The sequence below is a fragment of the Mesoplodon bidens genome (genome assembly GCF_964165515.1).
Source record: "Mesoplodon bidens genome assembly, chromosome: 7".
In the NCBI taxonomy this organism is placed as follows: domain Eukaryota; kingdom Metazoa; phylum Chordata; class Mammalia; order Artiodactyla; family Ziphiidae; genus Mesoplodon; species Mesoplodon bidens.
The window spans coordinates 52,425,267-52,439,465 of record NC_138164.1 but is presented as its reverse complement, the minus strand read 5'-3'; the positions used below and the strand labels follow the sequence as shown (position 1 = coordinate 52,439,465).

The 14,199-nt window shown below is 45.0% G+C and overlaps 1 protein-coding gene across 1 annotated transcript in view; it reads right to left on the bottom strand.

Moving 5' to 3' along the window:
* DKK3 (dickkopf WNT signaling pathway inhibitor 3) overlaps nucleotides 1-14,199 on the bottom strand; it is a 54,878-nt gene that overhangs the window by 30,707 nt on the left and 9,972 nt on the right. Inside the window, exon 4 of the mRNA XM_081239090.1 lies at nucleotides 13,557-13,640. Within this exon, the coding sequence (XP_081095216.1) occupies nucleotides 13,557-13,640 (84 nt within the window). The remainder of the gene's footprint in view (nucleotides 1-13,556; nucleotides 13,641-14,199) is intronic.

Genomic DNA, 14,199 nt, shown 5'->3' with positions numbered 1-14,199 from the left:
ACCTGAGAAAGTGTCTCAGTTACTGGGTTTCAAGGGACAGCAAACTTACAACAAAATAAATACATGTACTAATGTATCACCCTCATATTTGGTAAATCACTGCTCCTAGAGGCCCAGGAAATTAGCTCAGAAAGGAGAATCTATTTGTATTGAACATCTATTAAGTGCCAGACACTTTCCATACATTGTCTCTTCCTTCTGAAACACCCTTAGGGCAGTCACTAACTCCTCCTCTCATGGGGCAGGAACCAGTACTCAGAGCAGTAGGGGAAGCTGCCCAGGGAGCAGGGATCCCAACCTGTGGCACTTCAGACTCCTAATCCCACTGCTCTGTGTTCCCATAAAATGTACCCACATGTCTTGTTTATTCTTCCTCTTCCAGGAGGTGGAGGTGAAAAGTGAAACTGACAGTGGGTCTAGACTGAGCGATGAGATCTGGGCAAACGTTTAGATGACTCAATCCTCATCCATCATTTTTCCTACAGTCTGCTGGGCATAGGACCAAGAGAAGACATTCCTGCCTGATTTGGGAGACCAGCTCAGCTCACCAGCTTTGGGGCATACTGTGAATTCCCTGAGAGCATTAAATACATACCTCTGCATCCCAAACCTTCATCCTGACCCAGTTCCCTTCCACTGGCTCTGCCTCTGACCCCAGGGCCCCTGTCCTCTGGTCCTCCTCCCAGGAAGCCCTCCAGACCACCACAAAACCCTCTCCCTGGAGGCCCGAGCCCCCACCAGAGCCCCCAGGAGTCTGCAGTGCCCTGAAGGAAAGTGGGAGCTCCCCGAAGCCTCAGGGATTCTTTCAGGAGACGTGGTGCCGGAATCTCACCAAGGAGGGTGTGGATGGGCAGGAGATTCCTAACAATCAGGGAAACCACATCTTTGGATCCTAGAAATGAATTTCCAAGGATGCAGCCTGAGCCTGCCTACACCCAGCCGAGGACAGGGGGAAGTTTTCAGCATGTTGGTTAGAGGGGGGGCATGAGTTAGTGTTTACTTACACCTCTGGTTAGTAGTGTCAGGTAGCCCTCAAAGACACCCCCTGAGATGATGGCTGCCATACTGCAGAGGCTACTGGTGGGACCAGTGTTGGGAAGGCACTGCCTTGACCTAGGGCAGCAGAGCCCAGGGACTTTTGTACAGCCCTTCAGCTTACGTTGGGCCCCTGGGTTCCCTAGTGCCTACAGTCATGGAAACCAAGAGGTAGCAAAACATCCCCATCTCATGCTCCACTGGTGGGAATGTACAATGGTGTAGCTGCTGTGTAAGAGTATGGCAGTGCCTCGAAAAATTAAAAATAGAATTACAATATGATCCAGCAATTCCATTCTGGGTATATACCCCAAAGAACTGAAATCAGGGATTCAAAGAGAGATGTGTACACCCATGTTCATCGCAGTATGATTCACAACAGCCAAGAGATGGAAGCAACCCAAGTGTCTGCTGACAGACGAATGAAAATACACACACAATGGAATATTGTTCAGCAAAAAAGGAAGGAAATCTGACACATGCTACAATATGAAAGAACCTTGAGGACATTATGCTAAGTGAAATAAGCCAGTCACAAGAGGACAAATACAGTATGATTCCATTCATATGAAGTATGTAGAATAGTCAGATTCATAGAGACAGAAAGTAGAAGGTTGGTTGCCGGGGGGAGGGAGGAACGGGAAGTTATCATTTAATGCGTACAGTGTCTTAGTTCTGCAAGATGAAAAGAGTTCTGGAGACCGGCTGTACTACAATGTGAATAACACTTACTACTGAACCATATGCATAAAAATGGTTAGGATGGTAAATATTATGTTATTTATTTTTTACCACATTTTTTTAAATGTTCCATTAAGAACATGGGTTTTCTTCCCTGGTGGCACAATGGTTGAGAGTCCGCCTGCTGATGCAGGGGACACGGGTTCGTGCCCCGATCCAGGAAGATCCCACATGCTGCGTAGCGGCTGGGCCCGTGAGCCATGGCCGCTGAGCCTGCGCGTCCGGAGCCTGTGCTCCGCAACGGGAGAGGCCACAACAGTGAGAGGCCCGCGTATCGCCAAAAAAAAAAAAAGAACATGGGTTTTAAAGGTTTGGCAATGGATAAGACCTAAGTAATTTGTTTGGTTTTTTCTCTTAGAACTGGCTTTCCACCTAGCTCTGCTGTTTAACTTCTCTGAGCCTCAGTTACTTCATCTATAAAATGGGATGAAGAGTGTATGTGCCCTGCATGGTTGTTGTGTGGATTATGTGAAGGGAAGCTGGCCAGATCCCAAGCACAGCACCTGGCACACAGCAGGGGCCCCATCAATGGCAGCTCTTATGTTCATCATCGTCTATTACTATTATTGTCATTATGATCATTAATTATCACTGAGTACTGGATGACATCACAGCACTGATGAGCTGGTCTGATCGGTTACCAGGATTTACCCTGAAAAGGAGAAACAGGTGGCTTTGGAGAGAGGATGGCTAATCTGATCACTTTCTGAGTCTCAGTGACCAAACGAGGGAATGCTGTGGTCCTTGATGTTATTTTAAAAATAAAATGATATGGACTCACAAGCTCTGTGAGTTTTTCAGAACTATGCCAAAGATCAAGGACGGGCAGAGCTGCAGATCTTACAGTCAGGCTGAAAAGGCCCCAGGCTGGTCTAGAAGGATCCCCAGGCCCTAATAGCCAGGGACAGCCACCCACTTGCACAGGGAGCTCTTCAGTCCCTGACATGCTCGGGCTACTCACAAGCCACAGAAATAGGCTTGTCCTGCAGCGCCAGCCTAATGAGATTTCAAGTTCAATCACTGTCGTTTATTTGACCTGCCTACTGGCACCAAGCAAAAGCAGCGTGTTCCACTTCTAAGTAACAGTTTCCAGACTCCAAGCCCTGAAACCAGGCTTTTTGCAGGGCACTGACGACTCAGTATTGAGTTTCAGCAGGATTAAACAAAATCCCGTCCCCACCAACATCTCTGCCATCCAAACCACATCTTCTTGGCTCTTTATCCCGGGGATTGCGTGGAGCCTCCCTATACTATACGGAGGCAGGGTATGTTCCTAACTCAGCATGTATTTCCAACTCCTTGGCTGGGCTCTCGAAACCCTTCCTGATCTAATTCCTGCCTCTCCCCAGCCTCATCTGCTACTCCCCCAAGCACACCTCCACCTCTGGCATTCTAAACTATGTAGTGTTCCTCAGACATGTTCCAGTTCCACCAGCCTCCTTGACTGTAAACAAAGAATGCTTCTGCAAGGAATGCCCTTCCACCTCACAACTGAGAATTCCTCGACACCGTTCAAACCACAGCGCAACTGCTACCTCTTCCAGTGAGCCTGCCAAAGTGTGTGAAGGGTCTGAGACTTCACTTGCAAGGGGACAAGTGAGCCTTCCACAGTTTCATGGTTGCCAGCAGAGAAGTCAGACTCCTGGGTCAGAGACAAAGGGCTTCATTGCTGACCGCACAGAAGCAGCATGAGCTTCATGTCTGTGACAGTCCCCCTCACCCCCAAGTCCCAGGGGACAACGTGGAGGGGCCCAGGTGGATCCAGTGTGTGCAGGGGGTGTGCATCACAGCTGACGAATGTCAAGCTTAGAGCACCCAAATCTCATATAATGGACTGCAAGCAAACCTTCCCTCTGCCAAGGAGGGAGAGCTGTCTCTGTCTTCCAAAGCTGCTTGCTGTACAAACATCCTGGAAAAGATAGTCTGAAACCAAAGGGCAATTAGTGCCTCTGCTTATACAATGTGCGGAAACTCCAGAAACCAAGGATTGTTTCCTGACAGAATCTTCCCTGGCTGCCTCAGCTAGCACTCACACAATGCTCCCACCATGCTCTGTCCACCACTGCCTTAGGAAACGCGTAGGAATCCATGTTGTAATGACCTGTTTACTTTTCTGTTCCACCGCTAGCCTGCGTCCTCTCTGCTGTTAGGGACCATCTTTTACATTTATCTGCCAGACACACATTAAGTGCTCAGTGAATGTGCAAATAAATGGATGAGTTGAATAATTAACACGGGGAATTCTGACAGCCATGGTTTGGGGGTAATCAAATAATGATATAACAACAAAGAGCTGACATTTACTGACTGCTTATTCTCGCGTCCTAGGCGCTGTCTGGTATTTTTTTACCTGGATTGTTTTATTTTATCCTCATGAAACACTATATGGAAGGTACTCTGATGAATCCACTTTACATGTGGGGAAACTAAGGCTCAGAGCAGTTAAGGGATTTCACCAGTCACACAGCTAATAGCAGTAGAGTTGCACTCTGAGCCAGCTCTCCTTGGGCCCAAGCCTTACCCATCCCGCTAAAGTGCTTCTCCTCTCAGAGGGCACCTAAGCTTTGGGGTGTTTGTGAAAGTGGCCAAAGAAGGAAGGAGGGAGTGCCTGTCTTTTTGTGTCTACAGGGGTGGCAGCCGTAGCCTGCATGTCACCATCACCTACTCCCCGGTGTGACTTGCAGCCCCTCAGCCATCACGGTGGACACGGAACGCACAGATAGCTCCTGCTGGAACCTCACACCTTCCTAATCTGTCCCACACTGGGCCAGATGGTATTTGGCCTTGGGAACAGCCTGGAATGCAAAACTGACCCTTCTCCCTGAAGAAGAGAGGAAGGGATGAGAGAAATTTGTGGACCACTCTCGTTTGCTAACAACTTACAATTCTCAAACAGTCATTCCCCTTGACCTTACTAATAATCAAAGAAATAGAAACAAAAAGAAAATACAGGTGGTCACCCACTATAACACTCACTGTAGGTGAGGGAGGGTTGGTGAAATTATCTCAGAAATTGCTGCTAGAAGCAAAAATAGTACAACCTTCGGGAGGAAAATTAGGCAACATCTTTCAAAATCTTAGATAGGCACACCCTTTGACACAGCAATTTAATTTCCAGGTTTTACATAAAGAAACACTGGCAACATTGTTGAAAAATATAGATAGATGTCTATAGCAAAATTGTAAATAGTTCAAACGCTCTTCTTAAAACACTCAAAACATACAGAGTTCTACTAAGGAAAAGTCTCTGCAAAGTTCAATTCTTCCAGAGATATCTACTAGTAATGATTTTGTGTATATTTTGCCAAGCTTTTTTTTTTTTTTTTTTTTTTTTTTTTGCGGCACGCGATCCTCTCACTGCCGTGGCCCCTCCCATTGCAGAGCACAGGCTCCGGACGCGCAGGCTCAGCGGCCATGGCTCACGGGCCCAGCTGCTCCGCGGCATGTGGGATCTTCCCGGACCGGGGCACAAACCCGAGTCCCCTGCATCGGCAGGCGGACTCTCAACCACTGCGCCATCAGGGAAGCCCCTACAATTGCTTTTTATTCACTTAACATTTTATTGAAGACATCCTTTTATACCAACTTATATGAAACCTGTATGAAACTGGTTTATCAACTTCACAGTATTTTGCTTTTGCCTGTGGAATCACGAATTCCTTCCTGAAAGATATTTAGGTTGAGGAGAGTACAATTTAATATAGCCAGGTTATAGCTCAAACAAAAAAACCACCTCCTACTCCTTAAAAACTGCTCACCCACAACAACTTTATTTATTTGGGGATTGCTTATCCACTTCTCAGAATGATCCAGAGCTCTTCAATTTTTCCTATAATGTTTTCCTACTGGATTAAGGCATGAAGGCCTTATACTTGGCCAGAAATTACAAAACCAATGCAAAATATAAATCTAGAAACACAAATGGACCCAAGTGTCTGGTTATAGGACTGTGGAACTGTACATTCACACGAGACTCTGCCAATCACTCTTAGAACCACAAGTATGTTGTTTTCTATAGAAACCAAGATACGTCCTGCCAACCTGGCCCCATCCTGGAACTTGTCAGCACCTGACCATCACCTATGCTTCTTATCATTCATTAGGCCCATCCTTCCTTCTATTTGTATCCCCAACACCCAAACCAGACACTTATGACTCGTGAGGACAAGAAGTGCGGGGTGAGTCAGGCTTGAGGCCGGGAACACAGAGTTTCTAGCAAAATGCATTACTCAAGAGGGCGAGGCCGAGCTCTAGAGAACTTAGCCCAAGGCCACAAACATCAGTGGGAAGAGGCCCCTGGAGTCCTGAAACACAGCCTCAGCTTCCAGGGAAATTCCATTCTTTTTTTTGCAGTAGGTTGATGGGTACCAGGGGAGAAGCCAGTTAGAACCCAGTGTTAATTACTTGTCAATAATAACGAGCCTTATACAAAGAGCTTTTATAAACCTTGCCTTACAAGACTCTCAGCCAATTTTGTGAACCGGGGATTATTAGCTTCACTGGATAAAGAAAGAAACTGAATCACAGAGAGCTTGTGAGGGTCAGGACAGCGCTGAACCCAGGTGGGCCTCCCATCTTGTTCAGCCCTCATTCTGCCTCCAGACTGACCGACAGTGAAGGTCTGCATGTTCTGGGACTTGGGCCACACGCCCCGGCCCGCTAGCACACCCCCAGCAGGACTCCCCAGGACCGCTACCACACCCCCAGCAGGACTCCCCAGGAGGCTGGGCCTTTGGGAACTGACTGACATTCTCTAAGAAACCCCATGCCGTCCGCCAATGCACTTCTGTTAAACTAAACCCCAGTGACTCCTCAGCATGGTGCCCTCTGCAAGTCCATGAAATTGACAAGGGTGACTCCAGCCTCAGAAATCAGGGCAGAGGGAGCAGATGAAGCTGACACCCCACCTGCATTTACTCTGTGATGAATGAACAAGCTGCGGACAAGGAGAACCCGAGGACTAACAGGGGAAGAGGCCATTCAACACGCTTTCTCTGCCCACTCTCTTACTGGGTCTCTCTGGGCTTTGAAGCAACAGGATGTTTGCTGTTCAATGCAAAACAAACAAACAAATCTTGAAGAAGTTCAGCCACAGCTTACCATCCCTCTTCCCCCAGACTTGAACACAAATAACACAAAGCATCCTCGCAGCAGAGAAGACACTGAGTTCACACTGGTGGAGAATTCGATGGTCATTGTCCACAGTCCGTTGTCTGCCCTGACCATTCTCTTGGACAAGGAAGTTGCGGGGTTACTCGAATCACGACTATCTGGGTGATTTGGGGAGTGAAATTTGTCCGCCTAGGCCCTCAGAAGTCTCCTGCAATATCTTGGAGTTGGCTGTATGTGATTGAACCTGTAGGTTCAAATAAGGTATGTTCGGCTGGAGAAACAGACCTGCTCTTTTATATCATATTCTAATGTAAAAACAGAAAAGACAACAAATGCACAACATGCTAAGCTCTGTTGCTCTGAGCTGTGTTTTAATGAGAGGACGCGTCCCTTCAAAATGGTGCCTTGGCTAATTGGGCCAGATCCTTCACATTTGGGGACATGGTTATAAACAAAAGCCTTGCATGTGTGCATAATGGCTTGTCTGCTCTCTAGCTTCCAACAAGCCACTTTCCTCCTAACCCCTTGAGCGAAAGTAGCACAGCACCGGTCAGCCCACCCAGTGGCCCATGAAGGGGAGAGGCAGAGGGCTCCACACAAAAGCCTCACAGAAGGACGTCAGACCACATCACCATCGCCGGTGCGCTCAGGTGAAATAAGACATCGTGTCCTTTTCCCCTTTCGCATGTGAGAGCAAAAACAGACCTATGCCTTGCACGTACTGTGTTAGGTTTTCTAGACGGGCCTATAGTGTTACTGTCTGTGACTTTCCATGGGCCTCCTTGGGTTACCATACATATGAATACACATCCCAGCATTTGAAGGAAGGAAAATATGGGGTGCTTGGTGAATATTTTTAATTGAATTCATCTGGGAGTTTTAAATCCTGAAAATTTAGCTCCTATTTATAGTAGCTTAAGGTTGGAACAGCATATGATTTTTGTCCAAGCCTCCCTTTTCCATTTAAGAGAATGTCTCATTGGCACATAACGCATTTTCCAGAGCCAACTGTGAAAATCATTAAATTGCCAAACTGTGGAATGGGACAGTGGTGATGACATTCGGTTGTTCTCATGCCTTTGAAGGCAATCTAGTCTTTACGGCTTCCCACTCATAAAAAGGAGCTCCACGTCTCTTTATGCTTGAGTCCCAGCTCAGTTGTGTTGGGACAATGGTAACCCAGGAACCAAAGAGGATTCGAATGGAAGGATTCTGTGGGCATCTGAAACCAGACCTTGCTTCTCTGACTGCTGGCAAGGCGTCTGACAACAAGCAAGCCTCTGTAGTGAGGTAACACACCACCGTTCCTGCCATATGACCTCCCTTTCACAAGTGCCTTGCAAAGTCTCCAGGCTGTTCTCTAAAGACCCATGGGATTCACCAGGCACTGGCTGGTCAAGCATCAGATGCCCCAGGTCACCCTTCTAGCCAATCAAATTGGAGCTCATTCTCATAGAGAAACTTGCTGAGTTAAATTCCAAGGGCCTGAGCAGGAATCTGGAAAAACTCAGTGAGGCTCTACCTTCTGGATTCCTTGGATATGTCTCTCCCTGTCACTCTCTTGCATTCTCAGGACCATTGTACACAGGGGTTCATGATCAATGTATGCACCTACATCTGCAGGCATGGGGATTCTGGGCCTCCCAGCTGAGCCTGGAACATGGACACACAGGCCATGCAGACTCAGGAAAAATGGCACAAACTCAGAGGCTGCAGCACACAAGTGCAGGCAGCTGCTCCCCGAGCTGCGCACGCTCTTGGCATCTTTGAGGTGTGGTCTCTCAGTCACCCACCACTCTCAGAGCCTTGGTTCTCTCTGCCACAGGCTCAAAGCCTGACACAGCTGCCTCACTCAGAGGGCAGAGCAGGGAGTATGGGATGTGCACCTGGGCCTCCAGCAGGTACAGAGGCGCCCATAGCAGTACTGTTGCCCTCTGGGCTCTGGGAAGTTCTCCAGAGCAAAACTATACTATCATGCAATCAAATACCTTTTTTTTCTTGAACACAAAAGCTTTCTTTTTGTAGTCCACAGCCCTGAAAGTTGTGTTTCCCCTGCCCTTTCACAGAGACTTAAATCTGGAATATTCTAAAGCTTTTCCCTCTTGGTACCATCTGTCTGTCTGGGTTTTTTTCTATTTTTCTATTTTTTTCTTCTGTCTCTCTCTCTCTCCCCACCTTCAAAAAGCTGGTCTCTCCTCCCTCCTGAGCTTAGTCAATCCTATCTTTGTTTCACAGGCTTCTGTACTTTCAGAGTTGGGAGAGATGGTGAAAATCATTGCCTCATTCAAAGATGAGGGAAATGAGGTGACCTAGTTTATATGTGACAAACTCATGCTTCCAGCCTCTGCCACTAAGTCTCTCTTCATTTCACCAAATGACTTGCCCTCCATCAGCTCCCAGGTCCCTTGAATGGGGGGTCATCACCACCACACAAAGCTGACTGGACTCCCCCACCCTGCAGTAAATGTCTGAGCGCTGTGCCAAAACAAGCAAAAGGAACCCATCCAGTCAGCAGAGGGAAGGAAATAATAAAGACCAGAGAGGAAATAAATAAAATAGAGATTAAAAAAACAATAGAAAAAAAAATCAATAAAACCAAGAGCTGGTTCTTTGAAAGGGTAAACAAAATCGACACACCTCTGGCCAGGCTCACTAAGAACAAAAAAGAGAGGACCCAAATAAACAAAATAAGAAATGAAAGAGGAGACATAACAACCAATGCCACAGAAATACAAAAAGCCATAAGAGAATACTATGAACAGTTATATGCCAACAAATTCGACAATCTAGAAGAAATGGACAAGTTTCTAGAAACATACAGCCCACCAAAATTGAATCAAGAAATAGATAATTTGAATAGACCAATCACTAGAGATTAAATAGAATCTGTAATTTTAAAACTTCCTACAAACAAAAGTCCCAGACCAGATGGCTTCACAGGTGAATTCTACCAAATATACAGAAAAGAATTTCCACCAATCTTTCTCAAACTCTTATAAAAAACTGAAGAGGAGGGAACACTCCCAAAGACATTCTATGAAGCCACCATCAACCTGATACCAGAACCAGACAAAGACACCACCAAAAAAGAAAATTACAGGCCAGTATCTTTGATGAATATAGATGCAAAAATTCTCAACAAAATATTAGCAAACTGAATCAAACAACACATAAAAAAGATCATAGACCATGACCAAGTGGATTCATTCTAAGCTCACAAGGATGGTTCAACATACGCAAATCAGCACCACATAAACAAAAGAAAAGACAAAACCCCAATGATCATCTCAATAGATGCAGAAAAAGCATGTGACAAAATTCAATGTCCATTCATAATAAAAACTCTTACTAAAGTGGGCATAGAGGGAACATATCTCAACATTATAAATGCTATTTATGACAAACCCACAGCCAATATAATACTTAACGGTGAAAAGCTGAAAGCCTTCCTGCTAAAATCTGGAACAAGACAAGGATGTCCACTCTTACCTCTTCTATTCAACATAGTATTGGAAGTCCTAGCCAGCCACAGCAATCGATGAGAAAAAGAAATAAAAGATATCCAAACTGGAAGGGAAGAGATAAAACTGTCATTTTATGCAGATCACATGATTCTATATATTGAAAACCCTAAAGACTCCACACAAAAATTACTAGAACTGATAAACGAATTCAGTGAGATAGCAGGATACAAGATTAACATACAGAAATCGGTTGCATTTCTTTACACTAACAATGAAATATCAGAAAGAGAAAGTAAAAAAAAACAGACCCTTTTAAAATTGCATCAGAAAAATAAATTACTTAGGAATAAACCTGACCAAGGAGGTGAAAGACTTATATGCTGAGAACTATAAAACACTGATAAAGGAAATTAAAGATTGTTCAAAGAAATGGAAAGCTATCCCATGCTCTTGGATTGGAAGAATTAATATTGTTAAAATGGCCATACTACCCAAAGCAATCTACAGATTTAATGTAATCCCTATCAAATTACCCATGACATTTTTCACAGAACTAGAACAAATAATCCTAAAATTTATATGGAACCATAAAAGACCCAGAATTGCCAAAGCAATCCTGAGGAAAAAGAACAAAGCTGGAGGCATAACCCTCTCAGACTTCAGACAATACTACAAAGCTACACTAATCAAAACAGCATGGTATTGGCACCAAAACAGACATATGGATCAACGGAATGGAATAGAGAGCCCAGAAATAAACCCATACACCTATGGTCAATTACTCTTCAACAAAGGAGGCAAGAATATACAATGGAGAAAAGACAGTCTCTTTAGCAAGTGGTGTTGGGAAGTTGGAGAGCCTCATGTAAATCAATGAAGTTAGAACACACGCTCTCACCATACACAAAAATAAACTCGAAATGGCTTAAAGACTTAAATATAAGACATGACACCATAAAACTCCTAGAAGAGAATATAGGCAAAACATTCTCTGACATAAATCGTACCAATGTTTTCTTAGGTCAGTCTCCCAAGGCAATAGAAATAAAAGCAAAAATAAACAAATGGGACCTAATCAAACTCATAAGCTTTTGCACAGCAAAGGAAACCATACACAAAATGAAAAGACAACCTACAGACTGGGAGAAAATATCTGCAAAAGATTCAACCAACAAGGGCTTAATTTCCAAAATATACAAACAGCTCATATAACTCAATAACAAAAAAACAAACAACCCAATTAAAAAATGTGCAGAAGACCTAAACAGAAGACCTATGTCTCCAAAGAAGACATACAGATGGCCAAGAGGTACATGAAAAGATGCTCAACATTGCTAATTATTAGAGAAATGCAAATCAAAACTACAATGAGGTACCACCTCACACCAGTCAGGACGGCCATCATTAAAAAGTCTACAAATAACAAATGCTGGAGAGGGTGTGGAGAAAAGGGGACCTTCTTACACTGTTGGTGGGAATGTAAATTGGTACAGCCACTATGGAGAACAGTATGGAGGTTCCTTAAAAAACTAAAAATAGAACTACCATATGACCCAGCAATCCCACTCCTGGGCAAATACCTGGAGAAAACTAAAATTCAAAAAGATGCATGCACCTCAATGTTCATAGCAGCATTATTTACAATAACCAAGACATGGAAGCAATCTAAATGTCCATCGACAGATGAATGGATAACGAAGGTGTGGTACGTATACGTAACGGAACACTACTCAGCCATAAAAAAGAATTAAATAATGCCATTTGCAGCAACATAGATGCAACTAGAGATTATCACACTAAGTGAAGTAACTCAGAAAGAGAAAAACAAATACCATATGATATCACTTACATGTGGAATCTAAAATATGATGCAAACGAACCTATTTACGAAACACACTCACAGACATAGAAAGCAAACTTATGGTTACCAAGCGGGAAAAGGGTTGGGAGAGGAATAAATTAGGAGTGTGGGGTTAGCAGATACAAACTAATATATATAAAATAGATAAACAACAAGGTCCTACTATATAGCACAGGGAACTACATTCAATATCCTGTAATAAACCATAATGAAAAGAATATGAAAAAGAATATATATATATATATATATACATACAACTGAATCACGTTGCTGTACAACAGAAACTAACACAACATTGTAAATCAACTATACTTCAATAAAAATAAATGAGTAAATAAATATTAAAAAAAAAAAAGACCCATTGACTACCAACCACAGCAACACCACCTAACAATTATGGGTACCCTGCTTCTTTTCCTGTGATAAGGCCACAAGGGGTGAGGGAATATCCTGGATCCCCTCAGAAGGCTGGGGATGCATTCTACACCTCAGAGAAGAAGAACGTGCAGTGGGAAGTTTGCATAAGGTGCCTGGGCACAGAGAGGCTGGCCCCCGCAGGCCCCAGAGAGCAGGCACTTTTTACAATGCACCATGTCACATGGCAGTTGCCTTGTCCACTCCTCACCGGGCCTCTGCATCTGAAACCAGCACCTCTTTGCAAAGATAGGGTGCAGCTGAGTCACCTCTCATCTGGGAGTCTGGACACCAGTGACTCGGCCTGGGTCATCCCCCAACCTATGCCAGGCCTTTCTTCTGTGAAATGATGTCTCTCTCAATGTTCAGAATCTATAATTCTCTAAGAAGCAGCCCACCTTTGGACTGAGCAACAGGCCACTGAGTAGCGGGTGCAATCACAAGGGGCCCAGCATGAAGCCTGGAGCAGGAGGACACCTTTCCAATGAGCCACTGGTTTCCACTTAAGGTTTTCTTGCTCTCAAAATGCCAGACCAGGGCTGGGATCGTAAATGACGTGGGTCATGCCAGAGGTTCTAGGGTATTTTCAGGTCGGATGCACCAGGTCTTGTTACCAGGGACCCTGACCAATGCACCCGATACTTCAGTGTTCCCCTTCCAAGGCTGAGCCTCAGCCATGCAAATGACAACTGAATTGGATGTGTCCTGCCATTTCTGAGGCAAAGTGCATATGGAGGCAGAGACTGTTACCAGACTGCTGCTGTCTGGCCAGAAATGTAGGCATTGGGGAATCTTGGCAGAAACGAAACAGGAGAGGTGCAGGGGAGTCAGCTCCCTCCCGCACCCACTCTGAAGTCTGGGTCAGCTTTGGCAGGCTCAGCAAAGGAGTGTGTGCCTCGGGTGCGAGCACGGGGAAGATGACCACTCACGTGGCTCCTTTTGCCTTCTTCATCGCCCATTGACGTAATGACCGTCTCTGAAAAGACCATCTGTCCAGTCTGGTTGTTGGTGATCTATAGGAGAACAAGTACCATAAATGTGAAATAAGAGGAATTCTGGACAAATCCCACAGACTGTTTTTTTGTTTTACTGTTTTCTATTTTCTGAAGCAGAAGCACCTGTCAAAGTAGACAGAATGCCCACTCCCTCCCCTCTTCTTAAATGCATTTTATTTTTTTTATATATATATATTTTTTTCTTTATTTTTTTGGCTGCCTCGGGTCTTAGTTGCAGCATGTGGGATCTTTCGTTGTAGCACACAGGCTTCTCTCTAGTTGTGGCGTGTGGGTTTTCTCTCTAGTTGTGGCACGCGTGGGCTCTGCAGTTTGCAGCACGCGGGCTCTCTCATTGAGGCGCGCGAGCTCAGTAGTTGTAGCACGCAGGCTTAGTTGCCCCGCAGCATGTGGGATCTTAGTTCCCCAATCAGGGATTGAACCCGCATCCCCTGCATTGGAAGGCAGATTCTTTACCACTGAACCACCAGGGGAGTCCTGTCCCCCTTTCTTTCTGAGCTCCACCAGCAGCGTCAGATGGTGCAGTGATAAGAGATGTAACAGAGCCTACAGCATGGGG